Raw genomic sequence first — 23,471 nt, forward strand, 5'->3', positions numbered from 1 at the left:
TTTCTGAAACCAAATTGTTTGATAGAAAGTAGATTGATTGTCTCTAGGTGGAGGGTAATAGATTGGTTAATGATCGATTCCATGACGCAACATAAAGAGATTGGTCTGTAATTTTCAACTAGGCTAGGGTCTCCCTTTTTGAAGATAGGTATGACCTTGGCTTGTGACCATAGATAGGGCAAGGTGCTGGTACTGAAAGATTTTTCAAAAATGATGCTTAGAGGTTCTGTAATTACAGTGGAAAGCTTTTTTTAGAAGTATGAACATATTCCGTCAGGTCCAATAGATAGAGATGGTTTTAGATTGCGTAGTGCCTTTTCAACATTGTCTTCTGTAAAATCAATATGTACAAGATCACTGTAATTATTGTAATTGTCTGTACTATGGCTGGGAAATATTGGGTGTGTGTTGTTAATGTCCATAAAGCACTTTTAAAAAGCAAATCAAACTTCAGCAACTGTTCGGCAAGTAAGAACTGGGGCATTGTGATATCTCACATCAGCACTTCGAAGAAGTTCTCCACTTGAACCTTCACCACAAGAAAATGCCTCTTGAAAGGTCTGCACAACCCTAATTGGAAATGAAGATATTTCTGCAATGACATAGATCTTTGGAGGTCCCTGGACTACTAGAAGATCTGAAAGATTGACTTGCTCTGATCTAATTTTAGCTGGCCCCAAAATTGTCTAGCAATCCTAATGCACTGGCTCATCCAGGATTTTGCTGGTTAACAAGTATTCCAGGTCCAGAGTCCCTTGCAAAAAAATGTTGCTATAACACTTATACATTTCTGTTTACTTTTAATCCTTTTTATTGACTTGCTTGTTTTATGTCAGATTGTTTTATTGAAATGTGTATTATTCTTTTTTCTGTGCATAGCTTAAAGATTCTGTAGAAAGAATAGAATAACAAAAATAACAATAGGAAGAATTTAGTATTCTGCATTTTAACTCAAGGGGTTACCAGATGCTACTTTCCAATTCTTTCTATCTCACTAATTAAGATTTACACAGTGAATATTGACTTTAGATTTGATTGTGAATTTTACATTGAGTCATAATCTTTTTAACCCTGAAAAAATGGGCTAGAAATGTATTCAATATTAAACACATGCCTACAACATTACTATAAAAATTGGAATTTCAGGCTGTCATATTTTGATATAGGAATGTATAGATAGACAGATATTTGTGAATTTTACATTATTGAGTCATAATCTTTTTAACCCTGAAAAAATGGGCTAGAAATGTATTCAGTATTAAACAAACATGCCTACAACGTAACTATAAAAATTGGTATTTCAGACTGTCATAGAAATGGATAGAGATAGATGGATGGATGGATGGATGGATAGATAGATAGATAGATAGATAGATAGATAGATAGATAGATAGATAGATAGATAGATAGATAGATAGATAGATAGAGATTTATACTAGCCAGAGTGTTTTCATAAATAAATCTTTCCTTTTCTGTCTGTCTATGGAGATTCTCAGTCATCCAAGTCATGGTTGTCCCAAAGGTGCTATTTTTCTTCTTCTCAAGAGGCAACTGAATTTTCTTCAAAGAATTTTCTTTGAAGACATTTCACTTCTCATCCAAGAAGCTTCTTTAGCTCTGACTGGATGGTAGGGAATGGAAGGATTTATACTCCTTGCAGACAGCTGGTCATTTGCATTCTTTTAGTAGATCGTTAAGGTCACCTGGAGGTTTATCTGTGTCATCAGGGTCACCTGAGTGGTGCAAATTGGTGTGGAGCCTTCTTGGAACTGTTGAAAGGACTGTTTTGTAGTCTGGAGATAGATGATTAGTATCCCTCCCCCTCTGCTGAGAAAGGGCTGTTCAATTTTGACATAGATGGCCTCTTTAATCACTCTTTCAAACCAGCGATCCTCTCTGTTCAAAATATGGACTTTGTTGTCTTGAAAAGAGTAGCCTGTGTCTTTTAAATGGAGATGGACTGCTGAATTTAGTCCTGAGGTATTTGTTTTTCTATGTTGTGTCATGTGTTTATGAAGTGTTTATGTGTTTATGAATGGGCCTTTGGTGGCTCAGCAGACGAAGTCTGTCTGTTATTAACACAGCTGCTTGCAATTACTGCAAGTTCAAGTCCCACCAGGCCCAAGGTTGACTCAGCCTTCCATCCTTTATAAGGTAGGTAAAATGAGGACCCAGATTGTTGGGGGCAATAAAAGTTGACTTTGTATATAATATACAAATGGATGAAGACTATTGCTTAACACTGTGTAAGCCACCCTGAGTCTTCGGAGAAGGGCGGGATATAAATTCAAATTAAAAAAAAAGTGGCTGTTTCATTTTCCCAATGTACAGATCTGCACATGGCTTACTGCATTTTACTGCATATGCCACATTGCTCCCTTTCTATCTGGGTGTTTTATCTTTGGGGTGGACAAATCAGGCTGTTGAACTTTAGTGGCAAACTACTTAAAAGTATTTCCTCTTTCTCTATAATATTTAGATTTAGGGGTAGAAAAGTGAAGCTGACAAATGAAAAATGTCTCAAATGATATTATTTCTGACTTATGGATGACCTTTACATTAAGTTCAATTTTTTTAAAAAAGTTTTGCAATTGTTCTATTTATCTTTTTAGATTGCATTTTCATTGTCTTGTCTGTTTACAAAATATCTGAGAGGCTAAAAGAGAAATGTTTCAAAAGAGTTTGTCTTCAGTTTCAGCTTTAAACTGTTGGGTAAGGCTGGCAAAAGGAGGGGAAGATTGTGCTATATGGAAGGCTGTGAAACACCTGTGAATCCATGTCTGGACCTTTATATCTTGTTATTCTAGAGCTTGCACCATTCTGTTCTGTTATGATCTCATCCACCTTTTGTATCATACCAAAGATAGAATATGGCTATTGTGCCCTTTCTCTCCCCATCCCAATCTATTCCTGCTGTCAGGAAAGCTGTTTTATATGTATTAAAATCATACTCTTTGTCAATCTCGCTGTGATACACAAGGCGGGATCCAGCTCTTTCCCAGATGCTCATGTATTTCACAAAATGCTGTGAGCAACAATCACTCTGGACTCCAATTTTCCTGGTTTCAAGGTAAGCCATTTCAGTGTGGTGTGGCTTCTAACCCCTCATTCTTGATGTATGTTGCTTTTTTATTCCTCTGCTTATAGATCTAATGGCTGGCCGGGGAACTGGAGATGGATTCAGCTTTGATTCATGCAAAAGCCTTTTAGCTCTGATGGATGTATCTTTTCAACAAATGCAATAAACTTTCCTTATGCTTCCCCTTCCTTGCTTTTGAGTTATAGCTGTGCTGAGTTTCTCATTGCACACGTCCTGCGAATAACTACTTACCATAAGATCTGCCAAGTATTTATGAAGAAATGCTATGAATTGCTATAATCTTCATCTTTGGACTTTTCTCTCTGCCAGAGATTTTTACACGGAAGGGGAAGATGTTCATAATAATCCTCCCCGAATGTCACTTTTTTCAGCTTCAGAAAGCCCCAATCCCCTCCTCCCCAAATCCAAAACAAAACAAAAAAAGGATTGTATTTGTGCTAATAAATTATTGGAAAAAACCTTAGTATCTAATCTTCCACCCTATAAGAAAGCTTTCATTAGGGACAATCCACACATATGGATTGATTATATATTAATAAAAACATCAGTCTAAATGGGGATCCAAATTCACTAATGATACTTTGACATTTAATCGATCCAATTGTCCTGACAACATTTCTATGATTCTGTCTCATAGAAGGACCATGTATGACACCCAGCCTAACTTTCTGGTCCACAAAAGGTTCCAACTTAAAGTTCCTGTAACAGATGGCCTCTGCTTGAACATGCAGTCAAGGGAAGCCCCAGAGGATTAGGTGTTCACCAGTGGTGGGTTGCAAAATTTTTTACTACTGGTTCTGTGGGTGTGGCTTGGTGGGTGTGGCATGGCTTGGTGAGCGTGGCATGGGAAGGATACTATAAAATCTCCATTCCCACCCCACTCCAGGGGAAGGATACTGTAAAATCTTCATTCCCTCCCAATCAGCTGGGACTCAGGAGGGAGAGAATAAATGGGGGCGGGGCCAATCAGAATTTTTACTACCAGTTCTCCGAACTACTCAAAATTTCCATTACCAGTTCACCAGAACTGGTCAGAACCAGCTGAAACCCACCTCTGGTGTTCACACTGGATGGTGGGAGATGGTCAGAGCTGAAGAAGTTTCTTGGGTGAGAAGCGGAACATCTTCAAAGAAAAACCAGTCCACCACCTTTGAGACAACCATGACCTGGATGACTGAATAGACATTGAGTCAAGGGAAGATTCTCTCACCATTTAAAAAATAGTTTTGAGAATTTCCCAATTTTCAAGTTGAAATTGCTTTCCTCTGTTTTGTTTTGTCCTGGGATGGTATAAAATAGGCCTTGGGAGTCTTGTGTTATCCAATTTCCAGATCTGTCTGTTTGTTCAGAAAATTTCTATCCTTGCCTCAATCAGATGTCTTCAGTTTTCTCTTCATAGGACTCAGTTTGCAGTTTTGTGATCATTGTTCCAATTCATCTGAATGCCTTTTAATATTTAGTGAGCTAGATTGGATACAATGTGAAAAACAGAGTATAACCAATAGATGAATGCAGGAAATCACAGAAAAAAAAACTATACTTCTGTGGCTATACGTATCTTAAACCTGCATTTAATCTTTTTTGTATATCATTCCAATGCCTGATTGTTGTGACCCAGGCCCAAGTAGGTAGTAATAAACTTAGTCCATGGAAAAATAAACTTTATTCGAACAGCTGGGAATTACTTCATTCTCAGCGTCATTCAACTCAAAGTAAAACAAATGCCTCCCAAATACAAATTCTTCAGTTATCTCACAAACCTCAGTCCAATTAGGCAAACTGCCAAAGGCCCTTTCTAGCAAACATCCAGAAGCCACAAAAACAAAAACATACACAAAGCAGAGGACGAAACAGAAGATGCAGTTACAATGTTGTTTTCCGGCAAAGCTGAAACACCGGTGCTGGTCTGTTTTAAGACTTATGGGAGGGGCCAATCAGAATTTTTACTACCAGTTCTCCGAACTACTCAAAATTTCCATTACCAGTTCACCAGAACTGGTCAGAACCTGCTGAAACCCACCTCTGGTGTTCACACTGGATGGTGGGAGATGGTCAGAGCTGAAGAAGTTTCTTGGGTGAGAAGCGGAACATCTTCAAAGAAAAACCAGTCCACCACCTTTGAGACAACCATGACCTGGATGACTGAATAGACATTGAGTCAAGGGAAGATTCTCTCACCATTTAAAAAATAGTTTTGAGAATTTCCCAATTTTCAAGTTGAAATTGCTTTCCTCTGTTTTGTTTTGTCCTGGGATGGTATAAAATAGGCCTTGGGAGTCTTGTGTTATCCAATTTCCAGATCTGTCTGTTTGTTCAGAAAATTTCTATCCTTGCCTCAATCAGATGTCTTCAGTTTTCTCTTCATAGGACTCAGTTTGCAGTTTTGTGATCATTGTTCCAATTCATCTGAATGCCTTTTAATATTTAGTGAGCTAGATTGGATACAATGTGAAAAACAGAGTATAACCAATAGATGAATGCAGGAAATCACAGAAAAAAAAAACTATACTTCTGTGGCTATACGTATCTTAAACCTGCATTTAATCTTTTTTGTATATCATTCCAATGCCTGATTGTTGTGACCCAGGCCCAAGTAGGTAGTAATAAACTTAGTCCGTGGAAAAATAAACTTTATTCGAACAGCTGGGAATTACTTCATTCTCAGCGTCATTCAACTCAAAGTAAAACAAATGCCTCCCAAATACAAATTCTTCAGTTATCTCACAAACCTCAGTCCAATTAGGCAAACTGCCAAAGGCCCTTTCTAGCAAACATCCAGAAGCCACAAAAACAAAAACATACACAAAGCAGAGGACGAAACAGAAGATGCAGTTACAATGTTGTTTTCCGGCAAAGCTGAAACACCGGTGCTGGTCTGTTTTAAGACTTATGGGAGGGGCCAATCATCTCTTGGCCCTGCTCCCAAGTTGTCCTCTCTGCTTGAGCTGCTCTTTTTTTTTTATTTATTTGCATTTATATCCCGCCCTTCTCCGAAGACTCAGGGCGGCTTACACTATGTTAGCAATAGTCTTCATCCTATTTGTATATTTATATACAAAGTCAGGTTATTGCCCCCAACAATCTGGGTCCTCATTTTACCTACCTTATAAAGGATGGAAGGCTGAGTCAACCTTGGGCCTGGTGGGACTAGAACCTGCAGTAATTGCAAGCAGCTGTGTTAATAACAGACCAGTCTGAGCCACAGAGGCCTGCTCTTGCCTTCTGGCAGCTCTTCTCATTGGGAACAGGCTCCTCCTATTCCTCTGCCTTACTACTATCAGGCTCTGGAGGCTCTGGAAGCTGCATCTCACTTCCTGATGGCCCTGGTCTCACCTCAGCTTCATCGCTGTCCAACTCCGTTGCCAGCTCCGTAGGCTGCTGATGGACCACAACACTGATACATGGTTTGTAGCCAACGACATTTTCTGTCTTTTAAAAAATCTTAGTATTATTACTAGTTTCCTGGATCAGTCTTTTCTGAATAAATTAGCATCATTTCCCTTCTTCCATTGGCCTGGGATTTTATCAATGCCATGATTTTCAAAAGATAGAAAAATAATAACGATGATCATACCTTTCATTCATGCAGTGATATTGACAGACTCTTCTTACCAAGTAGCATAGGTGGGTGTGGAAAGTTGCAAGTTCATCAGAAGAAGACAAAAGGGCATTGGAAAAGTATGTGAAGGATAATGAAGAAGTTGCCCTGAAGCTAGTACATCAGGTATTCTTACTGAATACTGAAGAGATCAAACTGGACGACAAAAAAAAAATCATCAAATAAAAATAGAAAAGAGACATGGCAAGGCAAAGCATTATATGATTAGTACATAGAAAATTAGCAGGCAAAGTAGGTAACACAAGACCTGGAAATGGTTAAGAGCAGGAAAGTTGAGGAAAGAGGCATGGGATAACTACAAACACTGGCATGACTAAGTAGCAACAATAGTATATTAGAATGCCTGCAAGAAGTACCATTTGCCTGCCAGAAAGAAATGGTGGGACCACAGATTAAAATAATGAGATTTTATTGAGATTTTAAAATATAGACAGGTACCTGCCATGTAACATTCCAGACTTAACAATTGTCAATAAGAAACCACAAAAAAGTCTGGATAGTGAAGTTGTAATACCTAGCATAATATAAGGAAAGAATTGGAGAAAATAACAAAATACAATGATCTGCAAATATAAGTAGAATAGCAGTGGCAAAAGAAAGCAAAGATAGTGCTATCTTAAATGCAACCCCAAAACATCTGAAAAACCATTTGAATACCATCGACTTTGATGAAATCGCCATCACTCAAAGTGCACCTTTACTTGAAACTGTGATGTGATGATGATACCTTTAACAACATCTGCCCATCCCAGATCCTTGAGAATGGGTCCATCTAGTCTAAATATCTGGCTGACTATGAAACCAACCATAATATTAATAGTTTATTAAATGTGTCTGCCATCCAACTCCCAGTGACTTGGGGTGGCTATTCTAACAATCTGAGCTTGGAATAAAAAAGAAAATCAGCACCTTAAAACTCAAGGTTAAAAAGGATAGAATGGATGCAGTCAAAATTGCTTCATCCTGACAGACAGACAGTTGTAGCCTTGAAATGTTTATCTAGAGTTCTGACAATGAGAAGTAACCTTTAGTATAAACTGTTAAACAATTAAGTAAAAGTCTAGGTTGGAAGGCAAATTTAGAAGGCTTCTGTGATCAGACCACCATTAATTTCCTCAGTCACATGCTGGAAAGTAAAGAGATGCTCCAGCACTGGCTCCAAAATTTAGTGGTGTGCTTCATTATTACCTAATATGTTGTTCTCAATGGTTGAGTAATGGTCTTTTCTACCTGTTTCTCTCTCTTTCTTTTATTTCCTTCTGAATTACGTCTCTGTCTCTGTCTCTGTCTCTGTCTCCGTCTCCGTCTCTCTCTCTCTCTCTCTCTCTCTCTCTCTCTCCATCAAACTGAAAAATACTAACAGCAAAAATATTTGCTGTTAGAACAAGACAAAAATAAGATCTCTGGAGACAATGTACCAAATCCCTTACTCTGTACTGTGGATTAGGGAGTTGTGTAGGCTTTTCCCTGCTGTTGCAAATCCTGCTGAATTAAACAGCAGACAGATAGATGGGCAGTAATCTCCAGTGAGGAAAGCCAGAGGCACTCTGGGAGTGAGCTCAACAGATCAGATATATGAGCTACCTCACATCCAGGTCTGCTGTTTGAGGCACATGGTATTTTGTAGAAGGCATATGTCTCTTAAGCAGCCTGATCCATCTCCTATTTAAAAACACACATAGAGAAGCATTACCTGATGGATGGAAACCAAATATCTCAGGTAGATTTTCATCACATTTCTGCTCTGTACCTGGAGACGCATTAGCTTTGAGGTGTTCTACTTTGTTTTGGTTAGAGAGGCATTAAAACCTATAGTTATTTTCAGTTTAGAAAGAATTGTGTCACAACATAGTACTCAATAAGGCAAATAATGCAGATTCTAATACTTCTCCAATGTGAGCTGCAGTGTTTCCTCAGTTTATATCTATTCCCCATTTATATGTACTGTATGGCTTCATTTATATCACATCTGATGTAAAACTTGACTACAAATACAGATAAATGCTAATGGAAAACTGTCACTCCAAGAATTTAAAAGACTGTGGAGAGCTTTCAAGAAATATGAGGTATGTATGCAATTTATTCACTTAGTTACTTAACTGTTGCCATGACTATCTTTTTGTCCTATTATTTGTTAAACTGTTAATAATTTTATATTATTAAACTAAGTATATTTCAGTTCCCAGCCTTTGTGTTATTAGAAAAGTGTGATCTTCCATAATACTTACAAAAGATTTTTTTCCTGTTTTAATATATTAAATAATATCTTAAATATAAATATTTTTCAGGATATATTTGGAAGAGAGGATGAAAATAATTCTGGATTCCTAACTGTTTCAAATTTGCGAAGAATTGTGCAAGAAACAGGTAGCTGATAAACTGATGTTCCTTGAAAATATATTCGAAGTTATTTTTGAAGTCTGATACACTTTAAAAATAAAGTAGAAATCAATAGGGCAGCTTTTTCCTCTGTTCCAGATTTTTTTAAAAAAATGGAAACTCATTGATTTCAATTTTACTCTCATTTTCACTCATTCCCATGGAATGCAATTTCAAAATTCTTTTGTCTTAACACTGCCATCTGCTGAATAATGAAGGCATTTAAAAAAAAACCAAAAAACCTTTCTCTTTGCAGTTTCATGTTCACTTTCTCAGTTTCCGAGTTGTAACTGAATTGTTTGGTGGATGTACTTATATATGGAATCCATCATATTGTACAGAAGATGCTACTATCCACTAATGTACTTTTAAGATGAACATTTACAAGTCTAGATGGCAGTGCAAGTTACAGTATTGATTTCCCATGTGAGGAAGTAAAAAGAAAGAGGTAAAGAAATGCCAGAGAGAAGGAGGAGGAGAACGGTGACAAGGAAGTAGGGAGGAGGAAATTGTTAGCTCTCTAAGAGTACTGTGATTTTTATCACTAATGTACTGCATCAATAGAGATAAAAGAAGGTATTGTAATAATCAAGGCAATACAGTAGTCCTGAATGGTAAACTCCATGCTGTGCAGTCCTTAAAGGCAAGCAGCAAACAGTATAGTTAATGAACTGAAGAAAAGTTTCTATTTGCCTGAAAAAATACTAATATGTATATAGCAAAGTCTGCTTCTTTTTCTGAAACTGCAGAAAGTATAACCCCAAATATACACTGTAAGCCGCCCTGAGTCTTCGGAGAAGGGCGGGATATAAATGTAAATAAAAAAATAAAAAAATAAAATAAAATTCTTTTCCTGTTCTCCATTTAGCAAATATTCTAGGCTTCTTAGAAGAGAATCCATCAATCTGGTTAATACTATACTTCAAGGCTACCTATCTGAGTAAACTATTTAAAAATAATACTTGTTTACTTTGATTGTGGATTAGATGTCAAACACCCCATCCCCACCCCTACTGCTTTCTTATAAAAAGAAGCAGATTATAGTTCCAAGTTCCATGCGGGTCATTCCCATATCAAGTGGTCTGATTTCAGGAAAGTGCCCAGGTGGACCATCATAGATTTTGATGAAATTTGGTGTGAACATGCACACATGTCCCCAATGAACATTGGTAAAGTTTGTCGATGCAGTACTTGCAGAGATATAGTCATTTGTATGACCCCATACCGCAGCCTTCGACAGTGTGACTCTAAATTCACAAGCTTAAAGTGGGTATCTTACTTTAGTACAGTATTAACGGGAATCCTAACGATTTTGATGAATTGTTATTCTAAGTATCATCAAGTCAAATCTTTTATTTCTACATTCAATGGCCACATTATGTTCATTATTGATATTCATATTTTATGCAAAGGAAATTGTGGAACGTGAGAGCCCGGCAATGTTGCAAAGAGTCCTCAGAAATCCTCTTTGCAAGGATGAGTCCAAACACATTGCAGCAACTCAGAACAGCAGAAAAAGGAAATAGAACATCTATACAACATATTCCAACAAAATGGATATCTTTGCAGCTTTATCAAAAACTCATTGCAACCCAATACAGCACAACCAACACAAACCCTAAAAAGAATTACACGGCCATACATCAAGAATATCTTAGAAACCACCAACAGACAACTACAACTACATGGAATCAGCATAACACACAAGCCAACTAAAGGCCTTCAAAATATCCTAAGCAGACCAAAAGACCCAACAACCCCAAAAGAAAAAACAGGAGTCACCTACAAAATGCAATATAAGGACTGCAACAACCACTATGTAGGACAAAAAGGCAGAAGATTGGCAGAACACATCCACGAACACCAGCTAGCAGTCAGAAGACATGATGAAAATTCTTTAATTTCACAACATATTTAACCATAGTTTCAATTGGGAAAATGTGACCATCCTAGACCAAGCCAAGTCCAAAAATGCCAGGGAATTTCTAGAAGCCTGGCATTCTGACCAATCAGCCATCAATAGACACATAAACATTAACATCATCTATAGATTATGCAGAAGAGACTAACACCCAGCCCAAAAAGGAACAAAGACCAAAGCACCTCTCCACCAGCAAACCAGATCAGTATATCCAAGGTTAACATGAGACCAACAATCAAATAAACAATACCCCAGTCAAGAAACTGCCAAAGATGCCAACAGCAAACAGTCCAATCCAAGAATCTCTAAACCACCCCCCAGGGCAAGCTACCAAAATATAAACTGACACCAAACTGCACTCCTTAGTAGCACAGATGATGTGCTATACAGATGAGTTACCTAGTTTGAACATCTGTAAGAAAACAAGCAAGCTCAGAGAGCATGAAGCTCAGAGAGTATGAAGGAACCCTCATGTCAATCCTGAGCACCAAATATTCTCCTTTATTAGTATCCTCTTGGTTGCCTGAAATTTTACTAGTAACCCCAAAATTCAGATTACTTGCATAATTGGGCTTGTCCTGTATCTCATTCTTTAGCTTTCACTATACCTTGTTTCACTGATGTTAAAATAGAACAGTAATATTACAGTGAGCGAGGTCATTTAAACAAACTCATTTAGAACTAAACTTAGTAGTATTACTCCCTGCATTGGGACTTAGATGGGAAAGAGCCCTTGAAGATAAAATTGTTTTTAAAACTTAAGAATCTCTGTTCTTCAAGAGATCGCTTAATTATTTCTCAAAGAAAAGGAAATAATAATGGAGGCATTCATTGCACCTTAAAAACATTTGTTTCATTTCTGTGGGAGTAAAAGAGTTCATGGATGAATTGTTCAAGATAAGAAATCCATCCATTACAATTGGAGTTGCTCCTTTTGTCTTTTTGTCATGAAGCCTGAGTAGCTGCAAGTGAAGAGGAAACTATTCACCTACCTATGGTAGGTGAATTTATGCATCTACCATCCCTGCTTCTACACTTTCTAAAACCCTATGGTTTTATTTTTTGGAATTACGTTTAGTTATCCACAGGGTAAGGTAAAGGTCCAGTTTCAACCAGAGACTAGTTCTTAATATTATTTTGATTTCAAGCATGACAATTACCCTTGGGATGTAAATAAATCCACCATATATTCCTCTTGGGCCAAATTTAGGTTTTTCTCCTCAGAGGAATTTAGGATCGAGCAAACACAGCACACCAAAATTCACGAAGAATGAAGTTGTGTGCAAATGTATTTTTAAAGAAGACTGTCTCTTTCAGTTTGTTTTAATTTTTTTTAAACCCTGGCTTGCTTTAAGGAGGTAGGCTGCTGATAACTTTATTCCATTTTCCGTTTTTCTGGGGCTTCTTGGAAGTAGCATATTTTTTTTTAAAAAGTGTTATCCTAATCTGAACTAATGCAGCCTGACATGTGTGCATGCGTGCACGCGTATGCCATGTGTGCACACACACACACATGAAGATCTGCAAAATCCTAGTTTGTACAAAAATCAGAATTTCTTTCATTAGTGAATTTTAACTTTGGATTTTTAAATACCCATGGACATAGGATTAACTTCAATGAAATCATCCAACATCAGTAGTTTATGTTATAATTTGGTGCAATTTTCAATCACACATACAGATTTATTTCCAATTTGTTAGCTATTTCAAACACTATTGATGTAATAAGTTGCTCTGCATGAAATGATAGGAGTAGCAGTTCCTTACAGCTGCTGAGCACTGTTATGCTGTGTCAATTTGAGAACATATGGTTTTCTTCTATGGTTGCTTGTAGGCACGTATGTCAGTGACAAAGTCCTCCAGCTTCTGGTTTTACGCTATGGAGACTCAACCCAGAGAATAAACTTTCCTGATTTTGTGTGCTGTATGTTTCGTCTTGAGACAATGGCAAGTAAGTGGTACACTCAGCAGGTATTTGATGCACTGAGCAGCAGCAAAATAAAGTGGTTCTGCAACAAAGCATGTGTAAAAGATTTCATCTTGAATGAGAATCTATTTTCTGATTGTTCACGCTCTACCTATCCTGTGTGCTGCTAGAAATAATATCCTTTGTATTCCAAACTATTTAAAGGGCATAGATATCCTATATGAAGGGCAGAGGTGATAGGTTAGATTGGGGGGGGAGGGTAGTTGAAGTGATGAGTACAGAAGAGTTGTGTAGCATCATCTGCCAAAGGGAGCTTCCAGGCTTATCTTAGGAAGAAGTAGCAAGATAGAGCCAACAGTTCATGCAAGACAGGTGCCAGCCATCCCTGATAAACCAGACATTATTAGATGAATTAATTCTACTTTATAATGAGGCTACATTAAGAGAAACTTTCATGTCTGAAAGTACAGACTTTCCAATTTCTGCTTTTAACTGCTTGATCCATTAGAGCAGATCATTCCTATGTTTCTTTGTCTGACATATTAAGCCACTGGGGACTCTTTTATCCCATTGTTTTCTAGACAGCATCTCTTCCCCTCATTCCCCAAGATCATCTGCTCATTTTATCACACCAGGAGATGTGCAAATCCTTGCCTAACAACCACAACCAGGACTACTGGAAGTGTTGTTGCTAAACGGTGCAGTCACGTGACATTTTTCCCAATGACTTGGGAGTTGGGGTTTTTCTGGAATGCTGACAACTTCTTTGCTTCAATATGAAAATTCCACTCCCAGTTAGTGCTGTTAAGCGAGGACTACCTGTAATATCAAAGTCACCAAACATTTTCAGAATCGGGAAGAGCACTTTTCTTGGATTCACTTGAAGGAACCTGAAAACAGAATGCAAATAAGAGGGTTGAATGAAATGTAATGTAATGTCTCCAGTTATATAATTTGCCAACAGATGGCAGTACTTACATGCTAGAACAGGGCTCTCCAACCTTGGCAATTCTGGGAGTTGAAGTCCACAAGTCTTAAAGTTGTCAAGGTTGGAGACCCCTGTGCTAGAACCTTATATGTGTTTTTTACATCTGTTCTTTCACTGTAGTTGGTGGAAAGTTACAATTGTGAGAAAATATATCTTTAGAAAGTTGGTCTCCTTACCAAACTGAATTTGACCAGTATTATCATGATGTTTATTTAGGTGAAAGATCAATATAATCAGTTAATGTCATTTTTTAACTACTCTTACCGTATTTTAAATTTTTATATCCAATTTTTATGTTTTTAACATTTTATTTGTTCATTGTCCAAGGTCTCTGTGTGAGGGAGATGGGTGGTTTCTAAATATGATGAATAAATAAAATAAAGTTTGTGTTGCTACTGTTTATGAACTCAAAGGTGCTTTTTTAAAAAGGTAACTGGACTCTTTTTTTCCCTTGCAGAAGAAGAAGACAGTCTAGTTGCCTTTTGAAAAAACACCTTTAAGACAACTATCACCTGGATAATGAGAATTTCCACAGACATTTATTGTTTATGAAAAAAAGACATTTATTGTTTATGAAAAAAAGATACCTCTGCAGACCTGGATGAACTCACAGATACTGTAACATCATATGTCAGCTTCTGTGAAGACCTATGTGTACCTACAAGGAACTTGCGAATACACAGTAATAACAAACCTTGGTTTACACCTAAACTTAAGCAGCTACGACATTCCAAAGAGGAAGCCTACAGAAAAGGTGATAAAATGCTGTACAATCAGGCCAGAAATGCACTAACAAGGGAGATAAGAGCAGCAAAAAGAAGCTACTCTGAAAAGCTAAAGAATCAATTTTCAGCAAATGAACCAGCAAACATGTGGAAAACTCTTAAAAATATCACCGGCTATGGCAAACCTCCTTCCCAGGCTGAAGGTAATCAACAACTGGCAGATGACCTGAATGAGTTTTACTGCAGGTTTGAAAGGAAACTACATCCACCTATCTCCACAACCCCATCTCAGACACACCAACAACAGCCAAGCCTCCTACAACTGACCCCATTTCATTGGGTTCACAACCCTAGTGATCACAGAAAAGGAAGTGCAGGACCTATTTCACAGACAAAAGCCAGGAAAAGCTCCAGGCCCAGACAAGATAACTCCTTCTTGCTTAAAAGTCTGTGCTGACCAATTGGCCCCATCTTCACCCATATTTTCAATAAATCACTAGAGATGTGCTATGTTCCTTCTTGCTTCAAACGCTCTACCATCATCCCAGTGCCGAAGAAGCCCACCATCAAGGAACTGAATGACTACAGACCAGTTGCTCTAACATCTGTAGTCATGAAAACCTTTGAAAGGCTAGTGCTTTCCTACCTGAAAACCATCACGAATCCGCTTTTAGACCCCTTGCAATTTGCATACCGAGCAAATAGATCAACAGATGATGCTGTTAATATGGCTCTGCACTACATCCTACAACATCTTGAGTCTCCAAAGACCTATGCAAGGGTCCTTTTTGTAGACTTTAGTTCAGCATTCAATACCATCATTCCAGACATTCTTCTAACTAAGCTAAACCAGCTACAGGTACCGGAACAGACTTGTAAGTGGATCACAAGCTTCTAACAAACAGGAAGCAGCAGGTGAAGCTAAGCAAGATCACATCAAATACCTGTACAATTAGCACAGGGGCCCCCCAAGGCTGTGTGCTCTCCCCACTTCTCTTCTCTCTGTATACCAATGACTGCATCTCCAATGATCCATTTGTTAAGCTACTGAAGTTCGCAGATGACACAACAGTGATTGGTCTCATTCGAGACAATGACGAATCCGCATATAGACGAGAGGTCGAACGACTAGCCTTGTGGTGCAACCAAAACAATCTGGAACTGAACACACTCAAAACCGTAGAAATGGTGGTAGATTTTAGGAAAAACCCTTCCATACTTCCACCTCTCACAATACTTGACAACACAGTATCAACAGTAGAAACCTTCAAATTTCTGGGTTCTATCATATCGCAAGATCTCAAATGGACAGCTAACATCAAAACATCATTAAAAAGGACAACAAAGAATGTTCTTTCTGCGCCAACTCAGTAAGCTCAAACTGCCCAAGGAGCTGCTGATCCAATTCTGCAGAGGAATTATTGAGTCTGTCATTTGCACCTCTATAACTGTCTGGTTCGGTTCTGCAACCCAACAAGAAAAACACAGACTTCAGAGGATAATTAGAACTGCAGAAAAAATAATTGCTACCAACTTGCCTTCCATTGAGGACCTGTATACTGCACGAATCAAGAAGAGGGCCGTGAAAATATTTGCAGATGCCTCGCATCCTGGACATAAACTGTTTCAACTCCTACCCTCAAAACGACGCTATAGAGCACTGCACACCAGAACAACTAGACACAAGAACAGTTTTTTCCCGAAGGCCATCACTCTGCTAAACAAATAATTCCCTCAACACTGTCAGACTATTTACTGAATCTGCAGTAATTAATTTAATTTAATTAATTTAATTAATCGTTTCATAGTTCCCATCACCAATCTCTTTCCACTTATGACTGTATGACTATAACTTGTTGCTGGCAATCCTTATGATTTATATTGATATATTATCATCAATTGTGTTGTAAATGTTGTACCTTGATGAACGTATCTTTTCTTTTATGTACACTGAGAGCATATGCACCAAGACAAATTCCTTGTGTGTCCAATCACACTTGGCCAATAAAATTCTATTCTATTCTATTCTAAAAGCATGAGGTCAGTCCATTTTAAGCAATATGCTATGACTGACTGACTTACTGCTGAATTATGATTAGTAGTTTATGGTCATAACTATGTTGATATGAGTACTGGGAACTGCTGGGCCAAAAAAATGTAAGCATGAATTAAAAAAAGATGTTTTATGTTACTGAGAATGAAGTGGAGAGCTTGTGACAGCAACCGACAAGTTTTACATGAGAAAAGTTGATGAACTGATTAAGGACAATCAGTGAAGAAATTGCTGTCAAGCTTGGCATTTCACAGGAAAATATGAGTTACATTATTGATGTTCTTCAGCATTGGATTTTATGTGCAAAGTGTGCTCTTCACATACTGATGGAACAAATGAAAGCTTCAAGAGTTGAATTGGCAGTCACTGTCATATTACAAAAATGAAGGTGAGGGAACTGACAAAACATAATCTAGTCCATGAAATATGGTTACAGTGCTTCATTTAAAAAAACAAATAAACAAAAAAAACCCAAAACAAAATCCAGGTCTCAGCAAGAAAATCTATAGTTACAGTTTATGGGGATGCAGATGTTGTTTTTCACGTGAATTCCTTGAAAGTGGCACACTGGGAATTCAGAGTGCCACTTTGTAACACTCAAAACTTTGAATCAGTGATTAAGCAGAGCTCAAAACTCAAGAAGGAAACATTGCTCCAACGTGACAGTCCATACCTCATATCTAAAAAGCCACCCCAAAAATGTAAATCACCATAGCAGCCCATCTATAATACGTGTTTTCCATCTTTACCAAAACTGAAGGAAAATCATTGTGGATATCTGACTGACTCAAATGAAATATTCCTATTTAAATTAAAGTTGTGGAGGTATAGGTACCACCGTTCAACCAACCTTCATAGAATAACAAATATATGAGACAATACAATTCCACAATCCATATTTTAATATTTTAATAGTATTTTGTGAAAGAAGCTTCAGTTTTTCTCCTTCATTTTGAAATATTTAACAGGTGTTTTAGAAGTTTTTTTTATTGACGCTCATGGGCTTATTTACTGTTGCAAAGTAATAGTGCTGGTGATACTTATTTTGCAATATCTTTTTCCATCATTCAGAAGCCTACATTGACTAATATACACAAACAAGTATGTGAATTAGTCCCTCATGATGTCTTCCCAATTAAAGCAAGGGAAAGAGCTGGAGAGACAAATGTAAACTGAGCATGCACATGTGCATGCAGATGGACACACGACACACGCTGTGTACATTACCACTAAATAAATGCAAAAACACCACACTCCTCTCATAGTTAATCAAAGTTAATCGTTTTCCCCATGGGAGGAAAATAAGAAAGTAACTTTTTTTCCCTTAGGTTTAAATGATCAACAGTAAAAAAATATGCAGAATATTTTTGGCAAAATAATTATACTGTTTTTTTCAAATAAAGAGTAATGAAATACATCCTTGTAATGTTTTGATTTCCTTTAAAACAGATTGTGCAGTAAAAGCACCAAGCCTTTATTTTTGTCTAAAACTACCTCCTAATTGTTTGCTTCCTTTCAAATTTGTACTTGCATGGTCCTAACAGATATTAAGATGTTCTCTTGGAGTTTTGATCTGTTCTCTGCAATATTGTGTAGATTCTTAATCTGTATTTAGCCATATTAAATGAAACTGGCTAGGAGTGTTTGTTTGGTAGATTTGTCCTCCAAGTTATCAAGGTGGTAAACATAATCCTCTCTCCTCCAGTTTCAAGAGATAGGCTGGGCTGAATGAAAATGACCAGCCCAAGATCAACTTGTGAGCATCTATGTTGAAGGCAGACTTCATCTTGAGTCTCTACAGTTCTCATCAACTATATCACATTAGCTCTCATACATAAATTCAAATCTTTATTGTCAGTGCACAACATATGTACAATGAGATTGGTTGAGCTCCTTCAGTGCACACACACACCCAACACAATACAACTCACATTGAAGACAGAAAATCCCTAACCCAATAGAATAGAATAGAATAGAATTTTATTGGCCAAGTGTGATTGGACACACAAGGAATTTGTCTTGGTGCATATGCTCTCAGTGTACATAAAAGAAAAGATACGTTCATCAAGGTACAACATTTACAACACAATTGATGATCAATATATCAATATAAATCATAAGGATTGCCAGCAACAAGTTATAGTCATACAGTCATAAGTGGAAAGAGATTGGTGATGGGAACTATGAAACGATTAATAGTAGTGCAGATTCAGTAAATAGTCTGACAGTGTTGAGGGAATTATTTGTTTAGCAGAGTGATGGCCTTCAGGAAAAAACTGTTCTTGTGTCTAGTTGTTCTGGTGTGCAGTGCTCTATAGCGTCGTTTTGAGGGTAGGAGTTGAAACAGTTTATGTCCAGGATGCGAGGGATCTGCAATATTTTCATGGCCCTCTTCTTGATTCGTGCAGTATACAGGTCCTCAATGGAAGGCAGGTTGGTAGCAATTATTTTTTCTGCAGTTCTAATTATCCTCTGAAGTCTGTATTTTTCTTGTTGGGTTGCAGAACCGAACCAGACAGTTATAGAGGTGCAAATGACAGACTCAATAATTCCTCTGTAGAACTGGATCAGCAGCTCCTTGGGCAGTTTGAGCTTACTGAGTTGGCGCAGAAAGAACATTCTTTGTTGTCCTTTTTTAATGATGTTTTTGATGTTAGCTGTCCATTTGAGATCTTGCGATATGATAGAACCCAGAAATTTGAAGGTTTCTACTGTTGATACTGTGTTGTCAAGTATTGTGAGAGGTGGAAGTATGGAAGGGTTTTTCCTAAAATCTACCACCATTTCTACGGTTTTGAGTGTGTTCAGTTCCAGATTGTTTTGGTTGCACCACAAGGCTAGTTGTTCGACCTCTCGTCTATATGCGGATTCGTCATTGTCTCGAATGAGACCAATCACTGTTGTGTCATCTGCGAACTTCAGTAGCGTAACAAATGGATCATTGGAGATGCAGTCATTGGTATACAGAGAGAAGAGAAGTGGGGAGAGCACACAGCCTTGGGGGGCCCCTGTGCTAATTGTACAGGTATTTGATGTGATCTTGCTTAGCTTCACCTGCTGCTTCCTGTTTGTTAGGAAGCTTGTGATCCACTTACAAGTCTGTTCCGGTACCTGTAGCTGGTTTAGCTTAGTTAGGAGAATGTCTGGAATGATGGTATTGAATGCTGAACTAAAGTCTACAAAGAGGACCCTTGCATAGGTCTTTGGAGACTCAAGATGTTGTAGGATGTAGTGCAGAGCCATATTAACAGCATCATCTGTTGATCTATTTGCTCGGTATGCAAATTGCAAGGTCTAAAAGCGGATTCGTGATGGTTTTCAGGTAGGAAAGCACTAGCCTTTCAAAGGTTTTCATGACTACAGATGTTAGAGCAACTGGTCTGTAGTCATTCAGTTCCTTGATGGTGGGCTTCTTCGGCACTGGGATGATGGTAGAGCGTTTGAAGCAAGAAGGAACATAGCACATCTCTAGTGATTTATTGAAAATATGGGTGAAGATGGGGGCCAATTGGTCAGCACAGACTTTTAAGCAAGAAGGAGTTATCTTGTCTGGGCCTGGCGCTTTTCCTGGCTTTTGTCTGTGAAATAGGTCCTGCACTTCCTTTTCTGTGATCACTAGGGGTTGTGAACCCAATGAAATGGGGTCAGTTGTAGGAGGCTTGGCTGTTGTTGCTGTGTCTGAGATGGGGGTTGTGGAGATAGGTGGCTGTAGTTTCCTTTCAAACCTGCAGTAAAACTCATTCAGGTCATCTGCCAGTTGTTGATTACCTTCAGCCTGGGAAGGAGGTTTGCCATAGCCGGTGATATTTTTAAGAGTTTTCCACATGTTTGCTGGTTCATTTGCTGAAAATTGATTCTTTAGCTTTTCAGAGTAGCTTCTTTTGCTGCTCTTATCTCCCTTGTTAGTGCATTTCTGGCCTGATTGTACAGCATTTTATCACCTTTTCTGTAGGCTTCCTCTTTGGAATGTCGAGCTGCTTAAGTTTAGGTGTAAACCAAGGTTTGTTATTACTGTGTATTCGCAAGTTCCTTGTAGGTACATAGGTCTTCACAGAAGCTGACATATGATGTTACAGTATCTGTGAGTTCATCCAGGTCTGCAGAGGTATATTTAAAAATATTCCAATCAGTGCAGTCAAAACATGCCTGTAGCTTTAATTCTGATTCCTCCGTCCAGGTTTTCACTGATTTAATTATTGGTTTTATGGCTTTAAGTCTTTGCCTATAAGCAGGTACAAGGTGAATCATGCAATGATCAGAGTGTCCTACAGCTGCACGTGGTAAAGACCGATAGGCATCTTTAGTGTTGTGTAGCAGTGGTCTAGAGTATTCTTGCCTCTGGTGGGACAATTGACATGCTGAAAGTATTTTGGTAGTTCTTTCCTTAAGTTTGCCTTGTTTAGATCTCCCAAAACAATGGCCAGTGAATCAGGGTGTTTGGCTTCAGCCTCCATGATTTGGTCAGCTAGAGTTCGTAATGCCTCGTTTACACAGGCTTGTGGTGGGACATAAACAGCAATTAGAAGAAATGAGGAAAATTCACGAGGCGAATAGTAAGGTTTGCAATTGATAATTAGAGTCTCTAAATTGTTGTCACAGAATTTGTAAATTATGTTAAAATCTTGACACCAGGTTGAATTAATATATAGGCATAAGCCTCCTCCTTTCTTTTTACCAGATGTTTCTGGAACCCTGTCTGATCGTTCAATTTGAAATCCTGGAATGTTCAGGCTGCTATTTTCAATGGATTCATTTAACCAGGTTTCAGAGAAGCATAGGACTGCTGAATTGCGAAAATCAGAATAGTATTTGTTTAAGAGGAGTATTTCATCCATCTTATTTGCAAGTGAGCGTATATTTGTTAGGAAAATTGAAGGCAGAGGAGTTTTAGTGCGAGTTCTTAGCTTGATTAAGATCCCAGATCGTTTACCTCGTTTCCTTCGTTTCCGTCGTTTGGTTTTTTTAACCAAACCATGGCTCCGTGGGAATTGCCTCCTCCTGTGTTAGAATCTCCTCCGTGTTTGTAAAGACAGGCGGGGGTGAGATTAAAGAAAGCTGCTCCTTAAAGAAATGTTCCTTAATTTTTAGCAGATGGTCTCGTGAGTAGGAAATCCGTAGTGAGTCACAGAGAACAATTAGAAATAAAGAAACAATTAGAGAGCATTTCACCGAGGCAGCCTTCGTCGGCGCCATCTTAGGTTAATAAATCATATTAACAAAACACCCAGTTCTATTGCACCAGTGTGAACCTGTTACACATTGCGCCGGACCTGCAGTCCATCATACTACGTAGTTATGATGTTATTTCTCATTCAGGAGTGTGACAGCCCACAGATAAAAACTGTTCTTCAGCCTGTTTGTGCATCTGGCTGTACTTCTATATCTCCTTCCCGAGGGTAGGAGGGTAAAGAAGTGATGACCAGGGTGAGAATTGTCCCTGACATACATTAAATGATTTTCATATGTGTTTCCTATTATCTCTTGAATTAAGTTTTGATGGCTATGGAATAAAGCAGCAAGCCTTTAAATACTAGCAGTTGAAGTACAAGAGATCATTTACATATCCAATTTATAAGCTTCCGTCCGGTTGGCTACTGGGTCACAGAATGATGAGCCAGATAAGCTTTTGTCCTGATTATCAAAAGTTTTGCTTATGTTCTGATGAACTGGAAAAATCAGGGCAGCAGGAGAGCTGATGCTGCATCTGTGCTATTTCATTATCCTATCTTTGATCTTTTCTTTAGACTGGATTTTTACTAGGTACAACTGCTAAAAAAAAAATATTCAGGAAAAAAAAACCTTTAAAAAAATCACAGACTACAAAGTACATTATAGGACATTTCCTTAATTTCTTCATCTCACGGATGCTAAGGATATGTCACTTGAAAGGATATGTATTTAAATGGAAGGGCCTTTGATTGTGTGGGGGGGGGGAAATCATTCAAAAACTACTGAAAAAATATTCACACTTCCAAGCTAAGCACCTAACATTTACTAATTCTTTTCATTTACTATTTTACTGAAAGTTTAAAGTGCATTATGCATTGCCTGTGAGGCTTTCTCAGGAAAAGATCATTGAGCTAACTGGGGCAGTAAAAAAGGCAGTATACCAGTAACCTAAACTGAGAACAGATAATTAAATAAATAAAAAGGCTTTTCTTCCTTGTATAATCATGCTAATAATACCTAAATCAAAATAATCTCCTCTTTTATCATTTGTAGTAAACGGAGGAAGCACCATTAAGACTACAGCAATTTTGTTCTGAGCCTTCTTGGCTAAGCTTTCTAAGCCTGCAGTTTAACAGAAGCCAGTTTAGAGCAGTTTAATTAGAACCAAGAAAAAAATATACATAATATGATTGAAAAATATAATGTACCTTTTAAAGTTCAGTGTATGTTCAGATTGATGCTGAAAGCTGTAAACAACCAAGTCAGCCATTTATGCATGTGATTTCTCTCTTCCCTTGAAGTGTGACATGCTTGGGGAATTTACTTTGATGTTGAGAATTATGTCTTAGTTTTGCATATATGGATTGGTTCTGAGGTTACACACATCAGAGAAAAGGACAACATCCCAAGCACAAAGAAAATGCATTCTTAAACCTAATACTTGGTATAAGTATCTTGTTCTCCATATCACATTGTAACTTAACTCATTATTTATTGTCATCATTTAATTTTTGATTAAGAGAAAAATTATGAAGAATTTTAATTACTGTAATTTTAATTACAATAGTAAAAACTAACACAAGCTATACT

General features: G+C 37.8%; 1 protein-coding gene and 1 long non-coding RNA gene across 2 annotated transcripts in view; one reads left to right on the forward strand and one right to left on the reverse strand.

Moving 5' to 3' along the window:
• Window positions 1-23,471, forward strand: part of LOC131198755 (calpain-13-like) — a 144,653-nt gene that overhangs the window by 106,571 nt on the left and 14,611 nt on the right. The window contains exons 17-20 of the mRNA XM_058184201.1: window positions 3,148-3,221; window positions 8,717-8,785; window positions 9,008-9,086; window positions 12,854-12,970. Coding sequence (XP_058040184.1) covers window positions 3,148-3,221; window positions 8,717-8,785; window positions 9,008-9,086; window positions 12,854-12,970 — 339 coding nt within the window. The remainder of the gene's footprint in view (window positions 1-3,147; window positions 3,222-8,716; window positions 8,786-9,007; window positions 9,087-12,853; window positions 12,971-23,471) is intronic.
• LOC131199305 (uncharacterized) lies at window positions 6,773-23,166 on the reverse strand. The gene is made up of 3 exons (XR_009155356.1): window positions 23,090-23,166; window positions 13,766-13,836; window positions 6,773-6,854 (listed from the first exon to the last, which is right to left on the reverse strand). It is a non-coding gene; the product is annotated as an uncharacterized LOC131199305 (long non-coding RNA).

The sequence above is a fragment of the Ahaetulla prasina genome, chromosome 1 (assembly GCF_028640845.1).
Source record: "Ahaetulla prasina isolate Xishuangbanna chromosome 1, ASM2864084v1, whole genome shotgun sequence".
Taxonomy (NCBI): Eukaryota; Metazoa; Chordata; class Lepidosauria; order Squamata; family Colubridae; genus Ahaetulla; species Ahaetulla prasina.